Source organism: Dermacentor albipictus, chromosome 8, assembly GCF_038994185.2.
Source record: "Dermacentor albipictus isolate Rhodes 1998 colony chromosome 8, USDA_Dalb.pri_finalv2, whole genome shotgun sequence".
Classification (NCBI taxonomy): domain Eukaryota; kingdom Metazoa; phylum Arthropoda; class Arachnida; order Ixodida; family Ixodidae; genus Dermacentor; species Dermacentor albipictus.
Window position 1 is genome coordinate 16,068,760 of NC_091828.1, and position 27,443 is coordinate 16,096,202.

The 27,443-nt window shown below is 45.4% G+C and overlaps 2 protein-coding genes across 5 annotated transcripts in view; one reads left to right on the plus strand and one right to left on the minus strand.

The window, feature by feature from the left end:
• nudE (Nuclear distribution protein nudE) overlaps positions 1-21,001 on the plus strand; it is a 284,398-nt gene extending 263,397 nt beyond the window's left edge. For 2 of the 4 annotated variants that reach the window (XM_070523074.1, XM_070523075.1), the window contains exons 9-10: positions 7,457-7,554; positions 20,286-21,001. In XM_070523074.1, the coding sequence (XP_070379175.1) occupies positions 7,457-7,554; positions 20,286-20,349 (162 nt within the window). In that variant the 3' untranslated portion in view covers positions 20,350-21,001. The remainder of the gene's footprint in view (positions 1-7,456; positions 7,555-20,285) is intronic. The other 2 variants (XR_011507835.1, XR_011507836.1) reach the window with 2 other exon arrangements.
• LOC139048628 (uncharacterized) lies at positions 1,708-7,448 on the minus strand. The gene has a single exon (XM_070523079.1). The coding sequence runs from the start codon at positions 2,495-2,497 to the stop codon at positions 1,724-1,726; it is 774 nt and encodes a 257-aa protein (XP_070379180.1). The 5' UTR covers positions 2,498-7,448; the 3' UTR covers positions 1,708-1,723.
• Positions 21,002-27,443: the final 6,442 nt, after the last annotated feature.

Here is a 27,443-nt window from a genome sequence, read left to right on the forward strand (position 1 = left end):
CCTGGCACGTGCAGCATACGGAACTGGTATCGCATGGTCTTCAGCCGCAGTCTCTGAATACGAGACGGCAACATGTCCAGTTCCATCTTGCCCAGAAGCGAAACGAGTGGCAGGTGGTCACTCTCGACGTCGAAGGGGATGCCATGGACGAACTCGTCGAACCTTTGGATAGTCCACGTCGTTGCCAAAGCTTCTTTTTCAGTCTGGCTGTAACGCTGCTCGGTATCGGTCATTGACCTCGAAGCGAATGCGACTGGGCGGCGCTCTCCTGAGGGTTGCGTCTGTAGCAAAACTGCGCCGAGTCCGAATGAGCTTGCATCTGCAGACACCGTAGTGGCGTACGACGGGTGGTACTGGGTCATGCACCTGTCTGACGTCAAGAGCGCCTTGATTTTCTCGAATGCTGCCTTTTGCTCGTGCTGCCACACCCAACTCGCAGACTTGTTCAGTAAGGCTCTGATGGGAGCGTTGACATCCGAGATGTGTGACAAGGACCTGGCAAGATGGTTCACCATTCCGAGCAGCCTTCTAACGCCAGCGACGTCCGTTGGGGCTTCCATGGCTTTGACTGCTTCGACCTTGCCCGGATCTGGCCTGATGCCCTGTGCTGAGACGACAACTCCGAGGAAGGAGACCTCGGGTACCCCAAAACGACACTTGTCCTGGTTCAACGTGATACCTGCTTTTGCAAGGCAAGATAGCACCTGGCTCAGTCTGGCGTCATGTTCCTGGCGGGTGCGTCCAAAAACCAAAATATCATCTATCATATTGGCGACTCCTTCTCGGCCCTCCAGGATTCTTGCCATCTGCTTTTGGAAGTACTCTGGTGCGGAGGTGATGCCAAAGGGGAGCCGGCAGAAGCAGTATCGGCCATATGGGGTGATGAATGTCGTAAGCTCTTGGGAGTCTTCAGATAGCTTCACCAGGTGGAAGCTTGCGGTCGCGTCCAGCTTCGAAAAAACTGTTGCATCGCCGAGGAGGCCAAGGACATGCTCGACAGTTGGCAGAATATGTCTTTCACGAAGGACGACCTTGTTGAGTTGTGTGAAGTCGACGCAGAGGCGGTAGAAACCATCGCCTTTCCGGACGACGACGAGACCCGAGCACCATGGTGTTGGCTTGTCGACCCTACGGATCACGCCTGCGCTTTCCAATTTGTCCAGCTCGCGGCGGACAATCTCGAGCAGCGGGATGGGGATCCTGCGAGGTACGCTTAGCGAGAAAGGTACGGCATCGGGTTTCAACCGGATGTTGTATTCATCCTTGAGGGTGACGAATCCATTGAAGAGCTCGGCGTGCAGCATCGCTTTTGAAGTCTTGAGTTGATCAAGAAACCGAACTACTTGGAGGGCTTGGAGCGCTGGCAGTCCCAGAAGAAGCACAGTGAGAGACTGGATCACGTAGAGGCGCTGACAGCTTGTTTTCCCTTGCCACTGAAGTCGTGCCACATACGAGCCCAGCACGCGCAGTGGCTGTCCTCCCGGGCCAGTGAGCAGAGTGTCGACTTGGTCGAGTTTGGCAGGCAAGGTAGGAAAGTCGCTGGGAACAGTAGATACTTCGGCTCCGGAGTCGACTTTAAACTGCGCTGTGTATAGTCGTCAACGGTGACGTCGACGAACTTTGCAGAGGCGGGCGTCGCGACGGCGTGCAGGTGAGCGGAGCTGAGCTTGTACTGCTTGAACTTCCGCGAGTGGTATACTTCGGCAAAGTGGCCTTTCTTTTTTCAGAAGTTGCAGGTGGAGCGACGGGCCGGGCAGTCTGAACGTCGATGGGGCGCGTGGCCGCAGAATTCACATGTGGACGGCTCGCGTGAGCGCTCTGCTAGCGACTGCGGCGAACGAGGCTTAGCGGCGGAGCGGCGGCGAGAGGGGAACTTGTTAGCTTTTGCGGCGTCGAGGTTGAGCTCGCGGGAGTGCTCGGTGCGGTTCTGGGGCAACGCCTTTTCCCTGTCGGCGTCTTCGGATTGACGGGCTTGTGTCCAGGCGTCCTGTAGTGTCAACTTAGCGTTCCGGCACAGCTGGTCCGAGAGACGGGAGTCGCGGAGGCCGACGACGAACCGGTCGCGTACGAGCCTTTCCTCGACAGCAGCAGACGGATAGTTACAGCGCTTAACCATCCTGCGCAGTTCTGCGTAGTACGTGTCGACGCTTTCGTCGGGCAGCTGAACACGTCTGTGGAACCGTGACGATTCGTAAAGCTCGTTTGCCGGGTGCACGAAGTGCTCAGTGAAGCGGGTGGCAACGGCTTGGTATAAAGCGAGCGACTGGGCGTCGAGCGAAAAGGTCTCGAGAAGCGGGCGGGCCTCCGGGCCCATGCAGTACAGCAGCGAGCGTACCTGCATGTCTTCCGACGCTCGCGTCAGTCCGGAAACTGCCGCGTAGTCTTCGTAGCGGCCGAGCCATGTCGCCCACGTTGGCGGGCCCGCGAAGTCGAACGGTGCCGGCGGCTGGAAGTTGACGCCGTACAGTTTCGGCGGCTCGCCGGTCTCGAGGGACATCTTGGTACCTTCCTATGGGGTGAGGGCTTAAGGCAGGGGGGCGTTATCCGGCCACTTCTGACACCATGTCGCGTGGTTGGTGCCGCGCGGGGCACGAGCACGCAGGGACGGACCGAAACGTGAATGTGGGCCTGGATCCACGAATGTGGGCGTGGGTTCGAATCTCACTTCTGACACCATGTCGCGTGGTTGGTGCCGCGCGGGGCACGAGCACGCAGGGACGGACCGAAACGTGCAGCCACTTGCTTGGACGAAATGGGAATGCCCCTTCTTTATTGGGCCCGAACATATATAGACAGACATACACAGGTCAAAGGGGGCGCCACACTCTGGTGGCAGTCTAACAAACGGGGCTGAACCGTGGCGACCTCTACAGTTACTTTGTGGATGCATGTGTTGGCGCTGTAACAATTTTCAAATCAAGTACGCACCAACTCGTCCAGAAAGAAGCTTTAATGCCATCCGCTTATTGTGGTTTTTCCTTGCAACCCGGTTATAACAATGGAATTTTCGCGGCACTTGGATATTCTTATAAGGGGTTGGACTGTAGCGACAATATTTCAGGTGAGGGTCAATATTTTTTTGTTCAGATTTTTAACATTGTTTTTTTGATGCCAGTCTTTACATTGTTGAATAAAACCATTGCGGGCTTGAGTTAGTATTGACTAAATTATCCTTCAGTAACAGCTGCATCCTCAGATCAGATTGTGTGTGTGTTGGTATTGGGCAGTGGTTCCACAGTAGCAGAGAGTTTTTGGCGTGGAGTGTGTGTTAGGTCTCCCTCTCAGTGATGCCGCTAAATTCACACACTGACAGCGCAGCAGGTTTGTAACTGAGACATCGCATTGAAGGTGATGTGGCTGCAGAAGGGTACAGCCAGCCACTCTTGCGCCATGCAGACCTTGTGGGAGCAAGCAAATCCGTTACCTTGAAGGACTTGGCTGCTGAATCTGGCACTTGAAGCTGCTGCTCTGCTTTGGTCATAATTGGCTTTTCAGCGTTCTCACTCATCATGGCCTGCACCTGCTGGAGACTGCAACATTTGCTCTTTTCTCATTCTTTTTCTCACTTGGACATATGAGCTTCTTTCTCACCTTGGAAACCAAGAATTTTGCCACAGTTGAGAAGAGCCACTGTGGTCACTTGGAAACTGACTAGTACTGCACGTGACTTCATATTTTGTGTCAGACCGGAAGCAGCTACCCTGGGGCCGTATTCTGAAACGTTCACCTTCCGCGATAGTTTCGCCGCTGTGATAGTAACGTTAAATAAATCAAGTGACTGCTTACCCATGACACCAGCCTGCACTACCAACGCGCACTCTCGAACACTTCGCATCGCATGAGAGAGCACACTGCGTGAGTGCAGAGCGGTTTGTTTTTTAAAGTGCAGTGGCTGCAGTACGAGTTCTGCGCACTGACTGCGGTTGGCTACGGCCTCTTTAGGTAAAATAAATTGAAAAAGTAAGTGTGAAATGTTATATCTGAATGAATAAATTGTGCTACAATTCGCATGGTTACAAGGCACAATTTAGTTGATATTATAGAATGACACCATCAATAATCAACAAATATTGTCGCAAAACAACGCGTGTGAGACGGCACCAAAAAGACTACTATAAACTACCACCTCTCTCGCCTCTACTAGACTCCACCAGCAACCAAATTCCAGAAGACATGTTTGTTTACTTAATATATGTCCGGAGTACCCAACAACACCGTGACATTAAAATGATGTAGGCAGGAACTACTAGAGGGCACTAGTTATTTTCCGGTTTTGCCAAAACAGCCAATCAGCACGTGCCATCGGCGGAGATGGGTGATAGTTTCGCGGAAGGCGAACGTTTCAGAATAGGGGTCCTGCAGTAGTAAATGTCCTAGAGCAGCTGGTAAAAACAAATTTGAGCATCTAGGCGGGTACAACGAGATTATATCAATTATTGTGATTGGAAGCTGTGTCCTCAAATACCTCGCGCAGCCTGTATTGTTTACTACAACATGTGCAAGATGCGAGCACATGTTTGTAGGGTGTTTGTTATTGAAGCTTAAGAACTTGCACTGCAGTCTTTAGTTATATTGAAGTTGAGCAGCACTGGTGAGTAACTAAAGTTGAAAGTCAAGGTCTGCACTTACTGTGCATCGGTTTTAATTACATGTTTCCATTTTACTCATTTACTTGTACTATATGCGAGTAAACAGCGCAAATGTGTTACCAATGCGTTTGATTAATATTTAACCCCAAGAATGTTTTAATTGTGCAGCCGTGTTCAGGACAAGCTGTACCCTCTGTGTTATGGCACTCCCGTGGGCTCGCAGTGCCCTGAAGAGAGACCCACATGAAGTGTGGTCCTCTCTAAGACGTTGCGTATTGCACAACGTGCATCCTATGCTGCACTGTACCCGACTATATTGCTTTGCATGTTGTCACATGGTAGTGACGTTAAAGAACACAGTAGCAATACTGCGAAAGTCAAAACTAGCCTTTATTGGGCAAACCTGTGCCCACAAAGACAGGCTACACTTAAAGCACAACGATAGCGGCGAACACAGTCGGCGATCATCGAAAATCCGATCGACGGGTCAAGCGCGTCGGCTTTTATACATCAATCGTCGAATGTTCCAGACTAATCATTGGGACCCGTGTGCCTTCCACAAAGTTCTACACCATTCACGTCAGGCGATAAAACCAGACAACATAAGGATCGGCAACAACAGGCAGAGGATAGAAGCATCGATAACTTTCCAGAAATTTCGGATACATGCAGGCGCGTCCCGCGCTGTGCAATAACATTTGTTAGGCGGCGAAACGTGGTCGCCCGATAAAGATAAGTACACATGTCAATACATATAACTAAACATGTCCCCTAAGGGCTTCTGAACCAATTAACAGACTCTTAGTTGTTTAAATTGTGGTGTTTCCACATACATTATCATTTTAATGCTTAGAGTGAAAACATTATTTTGCCTTGCTGTCACTCGTCAATGACCTCCTTTCAATAGCACATCTTGTGTGTGTTGCTTTACCAAGTACTCCTTTGTCCTACTGAAATCTTTGCACAAACTATGTCATGTGCGCTGTTTTCTTACAATTTCATCATTGCTAACATTCCTCATGCTGTAGAAGACAGTTGAAAGGTTACTAAATATGTGCAGCTGCATTTGGAGCATGCCTAAGTAGCAGTTTATTAATTTGACTTAGAAGTCACATTTGCATGCTATTCATCATTATGTCACCATCATCCCAGTCCTGTGCACACATCAAGCAGGCTTTGGCGTGGGATTGCTGGCACATCGAATCCCCTACGAAACCTTCTGGGATACCATGGGCAAGTAAATCGTGACTATGCAAGTGCACTCATTACACACCAACAGTGTGTGCCGGAAATAAGTGCTGGTATGTTAATTCAGCATTCTTTTAAAGATATTCTTGGCAAGTTACCCCCACTTTTCTATCAGGGATGTTTCTAGCCTCTTTCGTGGGCCGATCCCGGAGATAGTGCTGTCTGAAAATGTGGGGCAGTATTTGCAACCGGATACATGGGTATATGCCCCTGGGGCCACTGGTAAGCATGATGTCACTATAAGTAAATAAATAAAATTGTCTGACGGCCGGATTCGAACATAGGACCTCTAGCACAGAAGCCTAATACAGTAACCACACCACCACACCCATATGGCGGCTCTCTCAATTGAATCGCAGTTTTGGCATGGCACCTCAGAAATTATTTCAAATTTACTTAATCCGACACTCCTCCTTGCGAAGGGTGTGCGCACCGACTCCACCTCATTCTCTGCCCAAATTCACTTGGGAGGAAGACATTACCTGTCATCGACTTAACTGGAGGCTGAGTTGCCTTCCAACTTTTGTTCTCTAAATAGCTCTCAAGCCCTCAAGTGTTGCTCAAAATGATGAGGCTTATAGTGCACGAAAAGATAAGGACACAGAAAGACGTGGTACACACAGGTACACACAGCACATATGTGTGTACCACGTCTTTCTGTGCCCTTGTCCTTTCGTGCGCTACAAGCCTCATCACATCGTACCAACACGCCAAAAATGCGGCATTGCTCGAAACCCTTTTTGTAACTGCTTGAAATGCAACAATTTGCACTGTTTTGGTGCTGCACATAAGGAGTGACACTAAACGCATCTTTTGTTCAAGGTATAGAATGTGCACGCACAATTTTTTGATGAGCCGCATTTCCAAGCAACCCTAAACGATGGCTGCTTGAGTGGCTGAGTGCTGTGCCGTAGTTGAGCCGGTGCAGCAGCTTCTCCGCCAGTAATCTGCCATGTAGGTAGGTTTCATGAAAATCATCATTTATTTTACGCTTGAGGGCTTTTTACAGGACATTACATAAGGGGCAGGAGGAAAAAACAGAAATAAAAGAAATGTGTACAAATATTAAACGAAATCAATGACAGCAGTAATTACTCGGTGAACAGTAAGCCAGACAATGAAATACAATGTGAGTACAACAAATAATAAAATTATAATCATTATTTTCATCCGTCAATGCATACATCAATAGTAGGCAAACTTGAACAAAAACATAAGAGAGGTGTACATAGAGCGCTTTGTCTGAAGGATAAAAAGTGATATTAAAGGATACCTTAAATTTTCAGAAGTACTGCGCTCTGTCCTATTGTTTCATCCTCCCTTCTCTATCTAATTTCTGCAGTACGTTGTCCTTAATTTTGCTCATGAACAGCGTCTTCGGAAAGACTTATTTAAAGTTTGTAGGAAGGAATGTCCGGTTCATTCTAAGACATTCTCACACTTGATGCTTGGTGTGTGCACAACTGGGGGTGTCCTTCGTCACACTGTGCCCACTCACAACGAGCACAGAAGGGAGGAGAAATAACCTCAACAGCAGCTTGGGTGCCCCTCTCCCCATTGGTGCGTCCCTTCTGTCCTGCCCCCTTGCCTCCCCCTCTACCCCCCCTCCCACTGTGCAGACCCTGGAGTCCAAGCTGGCTTCATGCCGCAATTTTGTCAAGAGCCCCCAGAAGGAGGAAACCGATGGAGGAACAGCAGGCCTGGTCACTACAATGGGGTGAGCGTCTCACTTTTGGCTGTTGCAATACTCGCCATAGACTGCTAAATAGACAGCTAAGTGGACAGTGGTTATCTTAAGTCTTCTAGCTATATTGATGAAGGGGGCAAAAAAGGCAGTTTCACGAAGGCAGTATCCAAGTTGGGAATGATGCAGTCTACTTTGCTGTCTAAAAAAGATGGCAGCTGAGCATAATGCTAGGAAACTCTACTGTATCGTCTGCTCAAAAGAAAATGTAGTCACATTTTCTTACATGCTTAATGCAAGCATTGTGTTTTTCATTGGTTCAAATACACAAAGTGGTAAAGTACAGATAGTGTTTGTTTTTTTAGCTTTTTTTGTCAACACAAGGTGATGTCACATCGGAGAGATGTCTTCCGACAGTTCCAGATTCATTCAATTTCTTATGCTCGAAGATGTCCCCTTAGCTGTCTGTGTAGACTGTCTCTGATGCTGGCCATAATTGGAACACACCCTTTGTTTCATACTGTGACATGATCTCCAAGTGTCAACCTTTGGTGTAAACTCTTCCCTTACTCAAATGAAAAAAAAAAATTCCAGGATTCTCTTGGATATTTGTGAGCATGGTGCATTTTTTATTTGTTTGTTTTTCATTTATTTATTTGTTGAATACTGTGAACACATGGTCCAAGCAGGGAGGGTAACAAATATGTACCATGGTAAGAAGCGAACTCTGCAGAAATGAAAAACCGAAATAATTTTATTGCAAGTTTAGAGCCTGAATTCATTTGAGTAATTCTATCCTGTTATAGTGTAATGGGGAAAAAAAGAATATTGTTACATGTTTGTTTGTGGAAAATACAGTGTTAATGCATTGTGCCTGTGGGGACGTATGGGTCTAGTTTATGACTGCAGTATAATATATAGAGATATGTCCAGGGATCATTGGTTAGTATGCAGTATCTTTAGGAATTAAGCCTTTGTTTCTTATTCTTGGTTTGTAGCGCGAAGTGACACACGTGCAGACTAGAAGAAGACGGGACGAGCGCTAACCCTCAACTAAATCTTCATTGAAACTATCAGCATGTATGTGTGATTGCAAATATGAACATTTCATTTCATTTATTATACCCTCAAGGCCTGTGAATGCTTTAGAGGGGAGTGGGTTACAAGTAAATTCAAATAGTAAGTCTTACAAAAGAAAAATGTTCAACATAAAAGTACAATTTGACAAATAATTCAGTAGGAATACAATGAGCAATTACAAAAACTATTACAAAAAAGGACAAGATATACAAGCACATTAAACAGCATTCTAGCAAGTAATGTTGGTTAAGGCATCACGAAATAAAAGATTATCCCTGTTGGATACAATGCTTGCGGGAAGGTGGTTCCACTCTAGTGATGTCCGCGGTAGGAATGATTGGGAAAATGTATTTGCGCTGCAAGAAGAGACATGAACCTTGTAAGAATGATCGATGCGACGAGATACGTAGTGTGGAGTATGGATGAATACATCACGCAGTGTTGTGTGGTGAAAAATTTTGTGAAATAATGATAAACGGGAGACTTTATGTCGAGCTGCAAGAGATGGAAGAGAAAGGCTAGTTTTCATGGCTGTTACGCTGGCAGTTCTGTTATAATTCGAAAGAATAAAACGAGCAGCGTTATTTTGAACTAATTCCAATGTGTTAAGTTTAGGTTATTAGAGTCCCAGACTGATGTAGCATATTCTAATTTCAGGCGTATTAGTGTTTTATAAAGCAATAATTTCAAGGAGTGTGGAGCAAGGTCTAAAGTCTATCAGTTAAACGTGTCAAGAGGAAGGGAAGCCATCAAAACCAAACAACAAAAGGCGCTACTTGAGATTGACACTGATGCCGAGAAGATATTGAAATTTGCTTTCTAACAGAGATATTGATGCTTGGCTAACGCAAGTCTCTCCTAATCTTTTAATGTGAAATGCCTCAATTATTTCGCATGTGGTTTGGCATTTATGTCTTGAAAGGACTTTTGTGTCTTCAAACAAAGGTTTACAACTGTGACACTAGATGTGAAGCATTAGGGTTGTTAAGTGATTGTTAATGTTCTTTTAGTCTGATATTGAGGCACCTGCCGCTATGTCAAATGTGAGCCTTCCCGCACTTGCTTGGAATCTGATTAATGTTGAATTCCAAAGGTAGATCCAGATCAAGTTTTTCTGCTCTGTATGGAGCAATCCTATTCCAATGGCAGAATGGGAGCGTAAGCTGTGTGTTCCAATGGCAGATTGGGACCAGCCGCTGATCCCGGATCAAAATATCTGCTCCGCCGAAATCGGCAGATTTGACCGGAAGTCCTCGTGACGTATTTCCTTCACCCGCCTCTGCTTCCTGTCACGGTCGCCTGTTTCCCGTCGCGGACATGGGAAACGTGGACGACGCTTCGCGCCGTGCGATTTTGTTCGCGCTCCAAGCCAGCTCCGACTCAGACAGTACAATTTCCAAGTCAAGTGATGATTCTTCTCACACGCACAGTGAAATGGGGTGGTGGGTTGCGGTTCCAAGCGTTTGTTCCTCTCTATTCTAGCGCCCTCTCACTTGATTTTCCTGTACTAAGTGCCCCCGCGGGAGCGCACGCATTCCCTTCGCAGATATGGTGTGAGCAGATGAGAGCGATCTCAGTCGGAGCGACGCGCTCCGTTCGTGATCCGGCCGAGCGCTCGCGGTCTACCATTGGAATTCAACATAACTGTACCAGTGATACATGGCACTAAAGGCACTAAAGCGACTTCTTAAAGATGTGAAGGGCTATGAGGCTATTGATTAAGTTGCAAGAAGATCTAAATGGATACACAGGCTTCAACAATAAAAAGGCACAAGACCATAGCAAGCGATGCAATCTAGTAATTCTAAATGGGCAGTTGAAGTGGGAATCTCGAGATAGGTAGTTTCACATGAACCATGGTCGGCCAATGTAAACAGTATACAAGAAATTGAGCTTAATGGAAATATATAAATGCAGAGCTAGCAGATTGAAAAAAGTGAGCATGTTTACCGCATGTGAGAGATTTTAACATGCGAATTCTGGAATAAAAAACCTATGAGGGTATCCACAATCAAGAAGTGAAAAATGTAGTGGTAAACATTGAGAATGAGGTAGCAATACATTGAAGCATAGGGAATACAGAAATATAGTAACCATAAATACAAAAAGAAATTCAAAAGTAGAACAAGATCCACTGAAAGGCAGGAAAAAGCCACCAAGTTGGTGGAATAAAGAAAAAGAAGAGGCAATTAAGGCTAGATGTACTGCATCGAGAGGGCACAGAAAAGCTAAACAGGCTCGAAAGCTACAGAGAGATAGGAATAAAAAGAAAGCGGAAACATCCGCAAGTAAACTTAGAAATTTGGATTCTAGTCAGGGCAAAAATTAAATGTTCAAGCTATTGATGTGTGAAAGATACAGCAGAACCTTGTTTATATGTTGTCGAAAAAAGAAAATGACAAAATGCATACTAGTATTCGCAAAACATACACAGAGCTCTGCAAATGGGTTGAGCACTGGTCCATTGCCTACCTAGCGAGATGTCATTTTCGTCAGAGGATCCATAGCTCAAATTGAGAAACTTGGCAATATCACTGTCATTTGGCAACTCCAAGCTGTGTTCTTCAGAATATGAAGAAATCTTCCTGATTGCTTTTGGGCGCAGTATCTTTCTGACAAGTTGCATTCACTAACAGCACCACCCGAAGCCAATGCCTTTTCTCTCTCTTTTTGCCAACCTTAAAGGCACATTCACACCGAAAGCGGAGCGTCTAAGTGGCCAAGCGGATTTTCAACACGGTGAGGCGGTCAGCGCGCGCGCCTGTTCAGACTGGACGGCTTGCCTGGCGGCCCGCGGCGCAGGGAAGGCGGAGCATCTAGCGTTTTCGTGGCACATGTGTCGCCATCTCTTGGCACCGGTCGTCCGCCAACACGCACGCGCGAGCGTAGTCACCGCACCACCGTCGTCTGGTCAGCCGCTCTCGCTTGCTAACCACTTGTGAAGAATGATCAGCTCGAACGAAGACAAAATAGTTGGCATTCTACTCTCCGCTTCTTTAGCAGCTTTTCAAGACGAGCAGCTGAAAGCTCGAAGGAAGACAGCCCGCCAACGCCGCTGGTGGGTTCGCCCCGCCATGCAAGAACGAGAGAGAATGGGTCATGCCAGGGCTTTGATTCTTGTATTCAGTGTCCTTGTATACGTCGTGTCTCTTGTCACATAGCATCGGGCAACATTTAATTGTATCGATCAAAAGTGCAGCGCAAAATGCAGCTGTCTCGGCGGATGCCATTTTGAGTCGGCTTGTCTCCTCGAGCTCTGGTTGGCTGCAGGAAAGCGGGAAGCTCCGGCGGGGCGGAAAAAATCGGTCCGAGAGCGATCGGGCTGCCCGCCGCATTTTCCACCTGCTTTGCCCGCTCGGCGAGGAGGTTTTCGCCACTTTTCGCTTTCCGCCTGGCTGCTTCGCCCGCCCCGCCTTCGGTGTGAATGCGCCTTAACCGCTTAAGACGACGTGTCCACATTTGTGGATGCAACTTGTATTTGCCGGTTATGTTGAGTGGTGGCTAAGCAAGAGCAGCAGACATTGAGCGTCAGGTGCATTGAACCCCCTGAACACTCAACGTACCATGTCATTTCACTTCCAGTGTACTGCTAGAGGTGGCCACCTTGTTTGACAGGAGGTTCCATGTGCCAAGAGCTTTCTTTTTAATCAGTAATACATGCAGTCAGTATTGAAATTCTGCATGTGCTTTAAGCCAGTGATCGAATTTTTTAATGTAAAAATATTACTGCCTGAACAATAGCTGGATAATTAATTACTTTCTAACTATGCTGACTCATAAGAAAATTCATGAAGTACCATCCGAGCACCAAGTCTTTCTTGCAGTGTAGTAGAAAGTGCCTTAAAATGAATTGGTCTAAATTGGACACAATTATAGACATTCCTTCATAATTAACACCTTTTCCCCCTATTGCTTAAAAATATGTTTGCAAAATATTTTCTCTTTTTGTTGGTTATGCTTATTTTCTGTGTTTTGAATATTTAGGCAGAAAATAAACATTTCTTTTGTTGATATTTATATGTTCTGTCTTTAAAAAGAAAATGGTGAGCCACCACATGCTTTGCAGCTGACCGAAGGCAACTGCGAAACGTGTAACTTTATTGTAATCCCCAAGTGTGTCATTTACACAGCAGCCAGTCCGGCCAACGTAATGTTTACTCTATGGCAGTGAAATTTGGTAAACCACATTTCCTGCACATGCATACCTGCCAACTCTTCTTAATTTTTCATAGCTAACGAATTTATGTTTGTTTTACAATTTTATGAAGGTTGTGATGTTTTATGAAAGACCAATTTCAGTTGCAAAAAAGTTTCACTTGATGATTTCTGAACCTTTCGTTGAAAGTCTTGTGATCGTGAAAGGACACCAGAGGGGTACACTTGCATTGAACAAGTTTATGCACAAGTTCCTGAAGCTGGCGAAATTACAGAATCGCTAGAAAGGTCACTGTGATATAAAAGACAACGTGTCATTTTGCATTCTATGAAGTTTGCTGCTGCTTGTGTGCTACATTTAAATAAAGTCCATATGCATCCGACAAGAGCTAGGTGTGTGTAGGGCAAGCTTCAAAAGTAAATGCATGTCTTGAGATAACTGGTGGGGGATGATGATGATGATCACCATAGGCGAAAAGTTTTCATTTTTTCTGGTGGTGCGGGAGGGAGGCTCAACTAGCTTTCCGAACCCCACTCATGTGTGTGTATACAGGGTGTCCCAACTATCGTGCACCAAGACTTAAGAATATGCAAATGCCACGTAGCTGGACAGAACCAAGGTAACGCTGTTTGCCGTCATCTGGAGATACTCAGAATATTTTTTACATTGCACCTAATTACATAATTAATCTTAATTAATCAACTTCTCAAATATTAAAATTAGGTGAAAAGTGTCAATGAGAAAATTGTAGAGTAACGTGCAAAACTCCTGATACAGCTTTCTATTGCTTAATACGTGCTACATAAAAGTGTGTTTCTGAGCGAAAGAGGCCCGTGAATACACACAAAATTGCCTCTCGAGGCACTTTGCATGTATTTGCGGGGTTCTTTCACATTCAGAAAAACACACATAATGCAATGATGCTACTACCGCCGTGCCAATTGTGCCGAACTGCGCCGAGAGCAGAACTCTGCTACATCCTGCTACATTTCAGCAAAATATGAGAAATCTGCACTCACACTAAGCCTAAAGGGTTCCTCGGGCTTTCGGAAATGGAACTAAGCCCTCGAGCACCGTTTTACTGCACCATCTAAAGTGGCATGGCAAGTGCATTAGCTTCGCGCTGGACCAATTCAGCCCTCTCTAATTAAGCCTAGATTGTATTGCTTGTGTCTTGCATGGGTTGCTGTCTATATTCAACACCTTCCACCTTGACGCGCGAAGTTTCCTTAGGCAATGGGACAACCTCACTTTTCAGGCAGCAGGGAGCTATCGCGCTGGTGCCAAACCAGACTAACCAGACCCCGCGCTTCTCTCCTATGTGACCATTGTAAAACGGTGACCGAAGTTTCGGACACTGCATGGTGTCTCGCTCGATTTTTCGAACATAGTGTGCACATTGGCACAGACCTGGCACAGAACTTCGTCGCAGTCCACTATAAGGACTGCGATGAAATAAAGGGGGTCATCTTTAGTGCTTGGATTGAATTTATCAACCAGTGACCATTTACTTTCTCATGCATTGCCCACTGTAAAAGCCTCATACAATATACTATAGTTTGCAGTCGCTTTCATAAACCTGCTCCTGAAGTGCATTTTGCTGCTCCAGAATGCATTTTTGGCTGCTCCAAAAGCTGCTACGAAATGGCATGGGCCAGTAGCATCACTGATATTGTTGTAGTGAAGAGAACAAAGAAGGTGACACAAACTAGAGGAACCCGCCGTGGTTGCTCAGTGGCTATGGTGTTAGGCTGCTGTGCACAAGGTCGCGGGATCGAATCCCGGCCATGGCGGCCGCCTGTCGATGGGGGCGAAATGCGAAAACACCCGTGTACTTAGATTTAGGTGCACGTTAAAGAACCCCAGGTCGAAATTTCCAGAGCACTCCACTCATAATCAGAAAGTGGTTTTGGCACGTAAAACCCCATAATTGAATTGAAACTAGAGGAAGATGAAGACCCTGGCTATTGCCGTAGCACCATGTATATCGATTGTAAATATACATAATTTTACGCTCGTGGGCCTGATTTATTCCTGCAATGTTATGGTGGAGCTGTGAGGTACTATCATAGAACTTCGCAGCGGGCATCACCTACCTGCCGCAACGATGGCAGATTAACCAACACAATCGACGCCTTAGCAGTCCGTGCCAACAATCAACCTTAAACTTGCGTTCCGCACTCAGACTTTAACAGAATCCTGTCATGTACATCCAGGATGTGCTAGCCCTCTGTTGCTAGGCTGATAAAAACATAACTGATGCAGAAAAGATTCATCACATACTAAAAGGTATTGCAGGCGATGCCTTCAGTCTCCTGATTTGTAAGGAATATGCCACGGTTGATGCAGTTATAAACGTGTGTCGGCACTTTGAACAAGCAAAGGGCCGCCATGCCACTCAAACTTTCGACAGATCGCCCAATATTGCCGTGACATCTCCGTGTGGAGACCCGCCGCGATTTGTATAGCTGACGGAACCAGAAGGTATAATGCACATTGCTCGCCATGAGCTTGAGGTGTGGCTCCAGCCCCAGTTTGTTCCGACTGCCAGGACAGTGCGCCCTCTATTTTGCTTATACAAGCAATCGTTCAGGAGGAAATAGCGAGTTTGGGCATTTCATCTCTCTGCTCGGTCCGCGATAGAAACACCTACCAAATTTAAGGAGTGTGCAATAGACGTCCGTGGTAATTTCGTTAGACAGGATACCAGTAAGCTATCGCAGGAGATGAAAGATCTGATTAAGAAACGCCAATGCATGAAAGCCTTTAACGCTACAGATAGAATAGAAGTGGCAGAACTTTCCAAGTTAATCAACAAACGTAAGACAGCTGACATAAGGAAGTATAATAAGGATAGAATTGAACATGCCCTCAGGAACGGAGGAAGCCTAAAAGCAGTGAAGAAGGAACTAGGAATAGGCAAGAATCAGATGTATGCGTTAAGAGACAAAGCCGGCAATATGTTACTAATATGGATGAGATAGTTCAAGTGGCTTAGGAGTTCTATAGAGATTTATACAGTACCAGTGGCACCCACGATTGGATTCCGAGGGCAGGGAAGCGTAGCAGGGTGCAGCAGAAAGTTAGGTGGGGCGCACGAGATTAAGAAGTTTGCAGGGTCAACATGGCCACAATTAACCCATGACCGGGGTAGTTGAAGTATGGGAGAGGCCTTTGCCCTGCAGTGGGCGTAACCAGGCTGATAATGATGGGGCAAAGCGCATGATAAACCCATATGCTTTAATTGTTCCAGTATTGGACACATCGCCTGTCATTGCTGCAGCCGCTGGTCGTCGCCTCCTCGGTGGTCGTCTCCGAGTCACTCCCACCAAGTGCCAGATAATCACACTTTCTCACTGTACATGCTGATAGGAACATCAACGCCGACAGTGCTTCACCAAGGTCTAGCTGCTCCCCATCTCCACAAGAATCATGGGTCCCATTTACCTATCATTTACCACTTTTTGTCCCCATCTGCAACTGGTCGCTTGACTTCTGGAAACTAGGCGGTGCAGCACCCGGAGGTGAAGCTGCAACTCTCACGGCCCACAAATCCTCTCTTGACCCTGCCAACACGTGGAAACCTACTGGACATTGAAGTTGATAGTGTTCATGTTACATCTCTCGTTGACACAGGAGCGCAGCTTTCAGTTATGAGCACTGCATTCCACTGAAGGATCAAAAATGTTCTGACGCCTGCCACACCATGCACTGTGTGAGTCGCCGATGGTAGTACTTCACCTGTTATTGGAATGTGCACAGCACATGTGATCATTGGGGGCCATTATACATTTTTTTTTCATTTAGCGTTCTTGAGCACTGTGCACATGACCTGATTCTCGGCCTCAGTTTTCTTTCGAAGCACTCGGGCCACATGGACTGCTCCGCAGGTGTACAGTTCGATGTGCCGTTTCCTGCCGACGCCACAACTTGTGCTTCACACCACTTATGTTCTGCTGAGTTTGCAAAGCTGTCTCCACAAGCTGCTGCAAATGTCCTCCTGATGCCCTCTTCTCCCATTCCTGATGGCAAGTATGTCATGTTACCGCTTACTGACATGATTTTGTCATGCAGTATTGCCCTACTGAGCACTATAATCCTGATCTTCGAAAACAGCACTCGCATGCTCATCCTCAATTTTGGATTTTCGACGCATGTGCTTTCACACAGCATCGCCATAGTGCAGATCACCCCCTTTGGAAGAATTGACGATCTCTTCTGTGGCCCCTGAATCCTTCCTCAGCACCAACGGACCTTTGTCACCTACTCCTTCGTCCTCGATGTCTGCGGACGACATTTGTAAGATGATGTTTCCTTACAAGCAAACACCAGCTCTTCATCACCTTTTGTCGTCTTATTAGGGATATCTTTGATTTGGATGACCATCCTCTTGGCCAGACAACTTTTGTGACGCATCACATCAGTACCTGTGATGCCAGCGCCATTCGTAGGCAGCCATCTTATGTCTTCCCAACAGAAAGGGCCATCATACAGAAAGAAGTTGAAAAGATGATGCACAAGGACATCATTGATCCTTTCAGTCGCCAGTAGGCATCACTGGTCTTCTTGGTAAAGAAAAAAAGACAACTCGTGGTGCTTCTGCGTTGACTACCATCACATCAACAAGATAATAAAAAGGGATGTTTATTCACGGCCTCGCATAGATGACGCTCTTGACTGCCTTCGCGGATCCCAATACGTTTCATCAATTGACCTCCGTTCTGGCTATTTATTGGCAGATTAGCGTAGATGAGATGAACTGCAAGAAAATAGCCTTCGTCACACTGGACGTTCTGTGCCAATTTAAGGGCATGCCCTTTGGATTATGCGATGCGCGAGCTACATTCGAGCACATCACAGACTCTGTCCTGTGCGTCTTGAAGTGGTCAACATGGCTCTGTTACCTGGACAATGCGATTGTGTTTTCACTGACATTTGAGAGCCACCTGCAGTACCTCACGACCATCCTCTCCATGTTTCGCAGTGCTAGCCTTCAGCTGAACTCTTTGAAGTGCCTACAGAGCCATAGGAAACAAGTGAATTGCTGTGGCAACAGATTATGCCACGAGATATGCCATCACACGAGCAATGCCAACCAGCTGCACTACAGATGTCGCAGACTTCTTACTATATGACGTCATCCTGCACCACAACGCTCCTTGTCATTACAGATCGGGGCAGCTATTTTGTATCGAAGGTCATCGATGATCTACTCCGCTCCTGTTCTATAGAACACAAGACTGCTTCCGGGTACTACCCTCAAACGAACGGCCTCATCGAACGGCTCAACGCACACTACCGTATTTACTCGCATAATGATCGCACCCCTGAATATTGTCGTCAAAATTCAAATTTTTTTTAAATTTCCCGTGTAAGAAAATGTCAACTGTATGATCTCACCCTGAACTTGCCGCAGCAATATGTGGTGTGCCAAGTCTAGCTAATATTGAATGCGCTTACCATCTGTTAAATGCTACGCGAACGACTTCAAGACAAACCAAGTGATCTGCACGCACCAAACACTCTTAAGTAGATGCCTCATTTCATTATTTTCATCACTTTCCGCACTTCCATGACTAAAAAAAAAAGCTGCAACCAAACTTGCCTTTATTATGTGTAGGCTTTATAATGGTTGTGGTAAACAACAAAAAAGGCGCCTTCCAATGCTTCTCATCCGCACTCTTGGGCACGCAACAAATCGCGAGCGGCAACGATAGTAGCCAAGTTTAGACTGATACGTTAAATGTGTACCCTATTCATAAGCCGATGCTTGTAACACAGCCAAGATATTCACCCACCCTTAGCGGAAACGTGCCGTATTATGATAGTAGTGAAGACAGATGTCGCAATTTCCGCAGCGTGCCGGCCATGTGTTCCTATGTCACTGGCAGCTAAGCGCACCCACCTGTTTCTGTCCCCTCAAAGTGGACATGGCTACGTTATTGCCGCAAACTTGCAGATATTACCGATATTATTCATTATTGATATGGAAGAAACTGTTTCCATGCACGTGATGTACTCACGAGAAGAAAAAAAAATTGCGTTTGGCGCGTTCGGCTTACTCCGCCGGCCACCATTTTTGTTTTGGTGTCCCGCAGCAAACGCGGGTTAAAAAACTTTTTTTCTTCTCGCGGGAAATTTAACCCGCGTAATGATCGCGCCCCTGATTTTGCGTCAATTCTTCTGACAAAAAAGTGCGATCATTATGCGAGTAAATACGGTAACATAAATACTGGCCATGTACGTTTCCGACGATCACCACAACTGTGATGTCGCTTTACCATACATTACTTTTGCATATAACTTGTCCCGTCTCAACACTGCCGGATTATAACCATTTTACCGTCTGTATGGCGGCGAACATGCCTTGCCTTTCAACACATTGCTCCCTTCCGAACTCTGATCACAAAGCATTGATTGCACCCGCGATCCTATTGCCTTGGCTTCCCAAGCCTGAGAGGCCGTCCGTCATCGCTTCACAATCTCACAAGCTTCTCAAAAGTGACGCTATGACCGTCGTCACCGAGAACACTTACTCCTGGTTCCCTTGTCTTTCTTTGGACGCCTTCATGGCGCTTCGGCTTGTCGGAGAAACTACTTTCCTGTGATTCTAGCCCATGCATGATCTTACGTCAACTGTATGATGTGACACACAAAATTGCACCAGTAGTTTAGAAGATGGTTATTTGTGCTAGTTGGTTAGATACATTACTCGTCCTGTTGTCTCGCTCTTGTCCGTGTCCTCCAGCGTTATGACCACCATTGCTTGCACCATTAGGCCAGTCTTCAGTGCTTCCAAAAGTCACCAGCAATGTTGTTCGCGTTGCCAGACTCAAACCCTATATGCCCACATAAAGCGCGGCTCTATAACCTGCACCGGAATGGAGCTGACCCCACCGGGAGGGTGATGTTATGGTGAAAAGAATGAAGAAGGTGGCACGAAATAGGGGAAGACGAAGGCTCTGGCCGTTGCCTGAGCACCATATATATTGCTTGTAAACAAATATACATTATTCTACGCTCGTGAGCATGCTTTCTTCCTGCACCAATATTAAGAAACAAAAGAACATATTAAGTTGAGCTAGATTAATAGATTATTCGTCTAGAAGTCTTTCTCTGCGTGCAAATATATCATTTTGTTGTGCTACCACCAAAGATTCGGCTGCCGCTTCTCGATTTGAACGGCCCGCACCAAAATGGACAAGTTGATGTAATCTCCCCTGGCCGTTTGACCTACCTTTATGCCGCTCTCTGTGAGTCAGCTGTGCTGACGTCGCATGGGAGGCACCATTGTCCACAACAGGTGTTGCCACTCCGATTTTTCTATTTCCATAATTTTCTAGCTTATAAAAGCTCTGTTCTCGCTATGAAGGATGAAATTGTTATTGAAGAAATTTATTCTAGTTTGACGTAATATTTCCCTTTATTGTCCCTTTAAGATCCGTGCAATACTTGTCTAACAATGTGAATGGTGCTGAGCATTCCTGCAACCAGTGAGAATCGCCGCCTCTGCATTGCTTTTTTGCAGGAGGGCCCACTTAAAGCAGCGGGCATTGTCCAGTCCACAAGAATTTGTGCCACTTGCATTCTAGCCAGCTTGCAGCCGACATGCAGGGCAAGGGGCAGAGGAGTGGCGAGAGGACACATTTTGTGCAGCTCTGCTCCTTGCATGGAAATAAAAAGCACTTTTGGGGGTTGCACAGAACCAGCTGGTTTTTCCGGCAGAGCAGCTGTTTTCGTGTTGCACAGAGCTTTCATTCCAAACTGCACCTCGATTTATGGGCTGCGGCGCCCCCTATAACGCAACATCACTGTAAAGTAGCATATTTTATTTATGTTTCAAACTCATTGTGCTTTACTGATCAGGTGCATCATTAAAAATGCTAGTAAAAATGCTAGCAGGAGATTGAACCAGTGCATAACGAGTAAATAATGTACACAGTGGCAATTTGCAGTCTTTGCAGGATATGTTTGACTACTCGCACAGTATTTTTTACAGGAGGCGCCTCTTCTTTTGTAAATCTGAAAGCTCGTGTCTATCTGTGGCCGAAAAAAGTCTGAATGGACCCTGTACCCAGCACGTTTTATTGTTCATTTTTGCCCGAGGGTAAATAGGGCTTGTTACGTACAGGTGCATTATGATGAAGTATTTATATAGTATGTGTTAAATGGTCTTAGCACTGAGTGTTTTGAGCATTTGAATTTGTGATGTACTGACGACAATAAACGGCCACTGAATCCACATTGCGAGCCCTTTCCTTTGCGCGCACTGGCAGTTTACTGGCGCTTGCTTCAGCACCAAAGTACAAGAGCAAACAACTCTCAACTCCGTTTATTTTCTAGTGCATGTCAAATATATTAATGCATGAAAAGTAATAAAAATGAATAAAAATTGGTACTTATATATTTGCTATGACAAGGTTTTTCTTGCTTCAAACAGTACGCAGTGATCCAAACCCCACATATTCTAAAATGTTTTTCCTCTCGACACTTTACCTTAATCAGAAAGTGGACAGCCCCTACACTCAAGTGGCCAGTGTACTTCAATAACACTGCAGTACAATTTTTGATGACGTACAGCGCGAAGGACAAGGACTGCGAGAGAAAACATACATCGTTTTTATCATAAGATTACCAACTAGCCCAAACCGCCCTAGTACAATTTTCAAACTATAATTTTGTAGCCAGATGCTAATGGCAACTACAATGGACATTTAAGGTACATTTCTCTAGTAGCTTACACTGAAGACAGCGCAAGGACGTTCATAAGAATGTCTTGGTTGAGTTGGTACATGCCGAGTGGTGGAATGCCAGTAGACCAGATGAAAACCCAAAAAACAGGTAGGCTGCTGGACTATAGCAACCGACTTTACTTGGCGGAAGCAGTGTCCTCCGAGGCTAAATGGAGTGTGCCTGACAGCACTGCAGATTTCTTCCAGGTAAGCATGCTTACTAAAGACAATGTTTAGAAACTGTAGTTCTTGTCGAGAACATGGATGGCACACTCACACTTGTATGGGTCAAGATTGTAGGTAGCAAAAGCTATTTCTTATTCCATCTTCGTTTTCCTTACCATGAAAACATTACTGAAGAGGGGAGTGCAAATGCATATATTGTATGCTACGTAACGGTGGATTGGTGCGTGTGCCTCTGGAAACTATATTGCCACACTTGTGCATCCTGTCATTTATGCACCCACCTGACCAACTGTCCTGTGTGTGTATTCATTTCCATAGGTAATTGGTATCCTATAAACATGTGTCGCAGCTACTCTGCTTTTGTACATATGTAGTATAGCAGTCAACCCTTTGCGTACCGTGCTGCGAGACTCGCTTAAAAGGCACAGAAAATAAGACTGGACACAGGGGGCAATAAGAAATAGACATAGCCAAGTGTCCACCTAACAACTTTATTGCTTGTCCACTGCTTTTATGCAAAATTAAGCATGCACATGATAAGAATAGCGCTCCATCGAACGCATGCGCAAAGAACGCCGTGACCATCACCTCTGGCGAATGCTGCAGTGCTAGGCGCCATCGAAACAACACAAATTCAAAAAGCAGTCCGGTGCTTCTATCCTGGGCTCTCTGGTGCTTCCTACGCATATGGCTGCTTCATTATCTGTCCCGAGGACTCCGTTTGTCGGTATTTTTTATTTTCACATGCCAATTAAGTGATCTCATAGGATCTATTAAGTTGCACAGTGAAGGCAAATTCCCATAAAAAGTGCATGTGCAGGTAGAAGGAAGAGCTCAAGTAGCCAGTTACATCCACTAGTTGTGCATAATATGGTACACGTAAACATTCAGCACGTCCACTGGATATCCAGACTGATCCAGAAGACGTGGGCACGTGCAAATTGGGTCACCGGAAATGCATCTGGAACATGAAGTTCTACATTATGAGGGCAACCAGGCTGGATATATATAACATCTAATAGACATTTGTTAAATATTTACTACATCTATATATATATTAAAATTCAGATGACGTCGAAAAGATGGGCCCTTTGTATTACGTCTCGTTGTAGCCACAACATTCAATAGGTATCCACACCGATGTCAATTGGACGTCGTTTGTGCAATGAATATCCGCATGGTGCCCACTGGACACCCTTTGTATTATGTATAGCTGTCTCGGCTAACCTTAGCCATGCTGTTAAAAAAAGAATGGTGCAAAATATGATCTAGTCGGGGCATGACTTAACACTGGCCTTTTAATTGCAACTAGCTGAACATTCTTTTTTATTTGTTTGACTGCTTGCCTAACAATAGCTGGGACACCCAGTATATGGTGAGACCTGCTACGTGCACTATCACTAAACCTAGAAAAGTCCAAACTTGTTACCACCAGCATCTTTAATGTGAAATCTTTTATTGCTGCCAGGATGTTTTGGCAAGTGCGTATTCAATAATCTGTAAATCAAATCAATCAAATAATTCAATAATATTCTAGCCCCCAGACACTTCAGGCAAATTAAATGGGAGCCCGTAACGAAAGACTGCCTCTGTCTCTTGTAAAGCGGACACTAAAGGTACAACTCTATGCCTTTACTTCTGAAAGATAGAATGAGCACATATCGCAAAAACCAACACAAAAATATCACAAGCGTAGCAGCTAAGCATGCGCTTAATGCTTCGAAAGTTTTGCCAGTTCTAGCTGTAGGCTTAGAGGCTTTCGTACATTGGCGTTTCTTGATTAGATGTTTCGTCTCCTGCGATAGCTTACTGGTATCCGGTCTAGCGGAGTTACCATCGACTTCTATTGCACACTCCTTAATGATGCCCACAAGATTGTCATTCATTGCTTCAACACTAAGGTCCTCTTCCTGAGTTAAAGCCGAATACCTGTTCTGTAGCTTGATCTGTAATTCCTCTATTTTCCCTCTTACCGCTAACTCATTTATCGGCTTCTTATGTACCAGTTTCTTCCGTTCCCTCCTCAGGTCTAGGCTAATTCGAGTTCTTACCATCCTATGATCACTGCAGCGCACCTTGCTGAGCACGTCGACATCTTGTATGATACCAGGGTTAGCGCAGAGTATGAAGTCTATTTCATTTCTAGTCTCGCCGTTCGGGCTCCTCCTCGTCCACTTTCGGCTATCCCGCTTGCGGAAGAAGGTATTCATTATCCACATATTATTCTGTTCCGCATACTCTACTAATAGCTCTCCCCTGCTATTCCTAGTGCCTATGCCATATTCCCCCACTGCCTTGTCTCCAGCCTGCTTCTTGCCTACCTTGGCATTGAAGTCGCCCATCAGTATAGTGCATTTTGTCTTGACTTTACCCATCGCCGATTCCACGTCTTCATAGAAGCTTTCGACTTCCTGGTCAAATAAAAGATCAGCAGAATGAGACAGTGAAAGCAATGCTGGAAAAGGAACAGTTATCTCAAAAACCATGACAAGCTTCACTTTGGTGATCAGCAACGCTGCGCTTTCTCCAGTAAAATAACACAGAAGACGTTACGAGACAATAAAATAAAACCAGAATTCACATATGTTAAAGCATTTGACTAGCCTCGTATAGAGCAAAAAATTAGAACAGAAGAATAGAAATAACAGTGAAACATAAAGAGCAACAGCTGAAGGCCCAAAACAGCATACTATAGGGAAAACAATCTGAATATCACCAGTATGTTAATTAGCATATTGACAAGATGTGTAAGAGAAATGCGGTGTGTCACAATCCGCCCAGGTTCGTTAACGAAGGCCTCGAGGTACCCTCTGTTACACGCTCTACAGCGTGGTGATGATGAACGGTGACTGACCGCCGAGCAGCTGTGCTCATCGGTGTTTTTTTTATTTATTTATTTATTAAAAATGCCTACAGCGCCCTAGTTGGGCATTATTGTAGGGGGGTTAATTACAAAAATAAAAGTCAACTTCGCGAGCAACGGCATCATATCATCTGTGGTATTAGAAATACAATAATCGTAATTAATAAAGAAAGACAACACATCCAATGCTGACAACATCCGATTATAAAATTTGTTACACAATGCATAAAATGGCACACTGGGAACATTGTCTAAAATAGATTCAGGTAAAATTCTCTATGGCAGATGAAGAATTGGGTGCGGACACTATCTCATCCGGGAGCAAATTCCACTCTGCAGTTCGCGGAAAGAATGAAAACTTAAATACAAAAATACGACTTTGGTAGGCCGTTATTTTTTGGAATTGTCGCGTCTTTTAGATTGATAATGAGGTGGTTTTAAATATATGTTCTTATCGATTCCTGTGTTACCGCTATAATGTTGTGTAAAAGCTTTAACCTGATTATATTTCTGCTTGTGGACAGCAACGTCCATCCTAGATTTTCCCTGATTTGCGAACCTCTAATCTTGTAGTCGTAGATTCCCGTGACGTATCTTGGAGCCCTTTTCTGAACACGCTCTAACTTATCTTCAAGAACTTTTGTGAAGGGGTCCCATGCTGCGCAAGCGTATTGTAACACCGGCCTAATATTTGTAAGATACAAAGCTTCCTTCAATGCTTTTGGCGCATACTTGAAGTTCCTGTGGAAAAGGTGCATAAGGCGGCACGCTTTAGCGCTTGTTGTGTCAATGTGGGATGTCCAGTCTAATCCCGCAGTTGACGCCCAGGTATCTGACTTCGTCAACGCATTGTACTAAAACATTATTTAGTGAGTATGAACTGGGCACCTTTTTCTTTTTGTTCGTAAATTTAACGTGATAACACTTCGCTACGTTCAAGTCCATTTTCCATTTAGTACACCAGGAACAAATTTTTTCAAGATCAAACTGCAACACACTCATATGTTCGGCACAAGACACAGGATGGTACACAACGCAATCATCCGCATACAGTCTGATATTTGAAACACAGCCTTCACTTAAGTCATTGATAAATATGAAGAACAGCAATGGCCCAAGGACCGACCCTTGAGGCACACCTGATAAAACATTAACCGTTCTCGACGTCGCACCGTTCAGAACCACTTTTTGCTCCCGTTTATACGAATAATCTTTAATCCAACGGTAAAGTGAATCGGGGTGGCCAAGAAATGATAGTTTGTGATAGTTTGTTTATTGTGGTGCGGTGACAAATGTTGGCTACGAGTCTGGCAGGCCACCAAGCCTGGCGAGCCAATGAAGAATATGCTCGAGGGGGTGTCACATGCTTGTGACACCCCAAAAGGACTTCTTCTTGGGCAAGGGAAGACAGTCACTGTCTTCCTTTCTTCTGTCCCTTTTCAAGAAATGTATTTTGCGCCACAAAGTATACCTTGTTACACCCCCTTATCCCCAGTTTGTCGACAACAAACGTCCAAGTTCAATGTGCGAGGCTCTGCTTCCGCCCTAGCCGAGTCGACAGTGCCTGCTACCCACTTGTTTAAGCAATTGTCGGATATCGTTACCTCCATATTGCTCTTTGAATATGTGACCTTCGATGAGCATTTGTGAAAGAATTATGTTTGATTTATTCATGAACGAGTACGTTATCTTGTGCGTTGCCATATGGTCACGCTGGGCCTTTAAGATACCTAACTTTTTATTTTTTTAAAACTGTATTCTCAACTCTTGCATGGCTGCTGGCGCGTTCCCGCAGTGGTTATTTGTTATTTTATTGTCTGAATAGGCAGATGTTTGAAGAATTAGCGAAGATACTCGAAGAGGAAGATGACGACGTGTCAGTGATTTATATCGAGCTGCCAGAGGCTAGCACCTATATATGCGGATGTAGACTCGGCCGATGAATAATCGGGTGGGCTCATTGACAATCTAAGCAGGTGGCAGCTATGAGCCGGCGCTGAAACTCATTTCTCTGACGGACGCCGCATTGGTGGATGCGAGTCGGACCACAACGACCCCGGCGGGTAAAGTGACGGAACATCAGAGGTTTATTCTGCTGTAGTTGATGCGGCCATTCCTGCGAAATTACCCGCTGCTTCTAAGTGGACGAAAGGTGATCTCCAGAAAAGCCTTGGCATATTTCCCGACCCAAACTTTGCTGCTTACAGGAACTTTTCACCTGTTGAGTTGTTCAAACTCTTTTTTGACGAAGCCGTCGTAAAGCTGCTAGTCGAACAAACAAGAAAGTATGTGTTATTTTGAATATGCCTGATCCGGAGGTTACCAAAGAAGAATTAAGATAAGTTTTCTTGGAGTACTTGTTTTGTCCGGCTATAACCGCCTGTCCGATAAAAAGTGCTATTGGGATAGCGTCACGGATATGTGCAACATGATGACCTACAATGCTAGGCGAAGAAATCGCTTCGTACAGATAATGCGATTCCTGCACTGAGCGAAATGCAAGCCTAACGCTTAGTGACAAGTTGGCAAAGTTGCGTCCATTGATAGCACTATTGAAAGCAAGGTTCCTGGAGCACTTTCAACCTGTACGTCACCTGAGCTATGACGAAAGTATGATTGACTATTACGGTCGTCATGGCTGTAAACAGTTCATACGCGGGAAGCCTATCCGCTTCGGGCATAAAGTATGGTGCCTAAATGCCAAGAACGGATACCTTGTAAACTTCAAAGTGTATCAAGGCAAGCAGGGGATCCCCGAACATCTGAAACATATGAAAATGACTTTGGAAAAGCAGCGGCGCCACTTCTTCTAATGGTGGATGAACTCGCAGCAGAGACGCACGACTTTCCTTTCTTTTTCTATTTTGATAATTTATTCACAAGCATGCAGCTACTCAGGCATCTC

Excerpts from the sequence above, each read along its gene's own strand:
- LOC139048628 (XM_070523079.1), bottom strand. The coding sequence starts at position 2,497 with ATGTCCCTCGAGACCGGCGAGCCGCCGAAACTGTACGGCGTCAACTTC.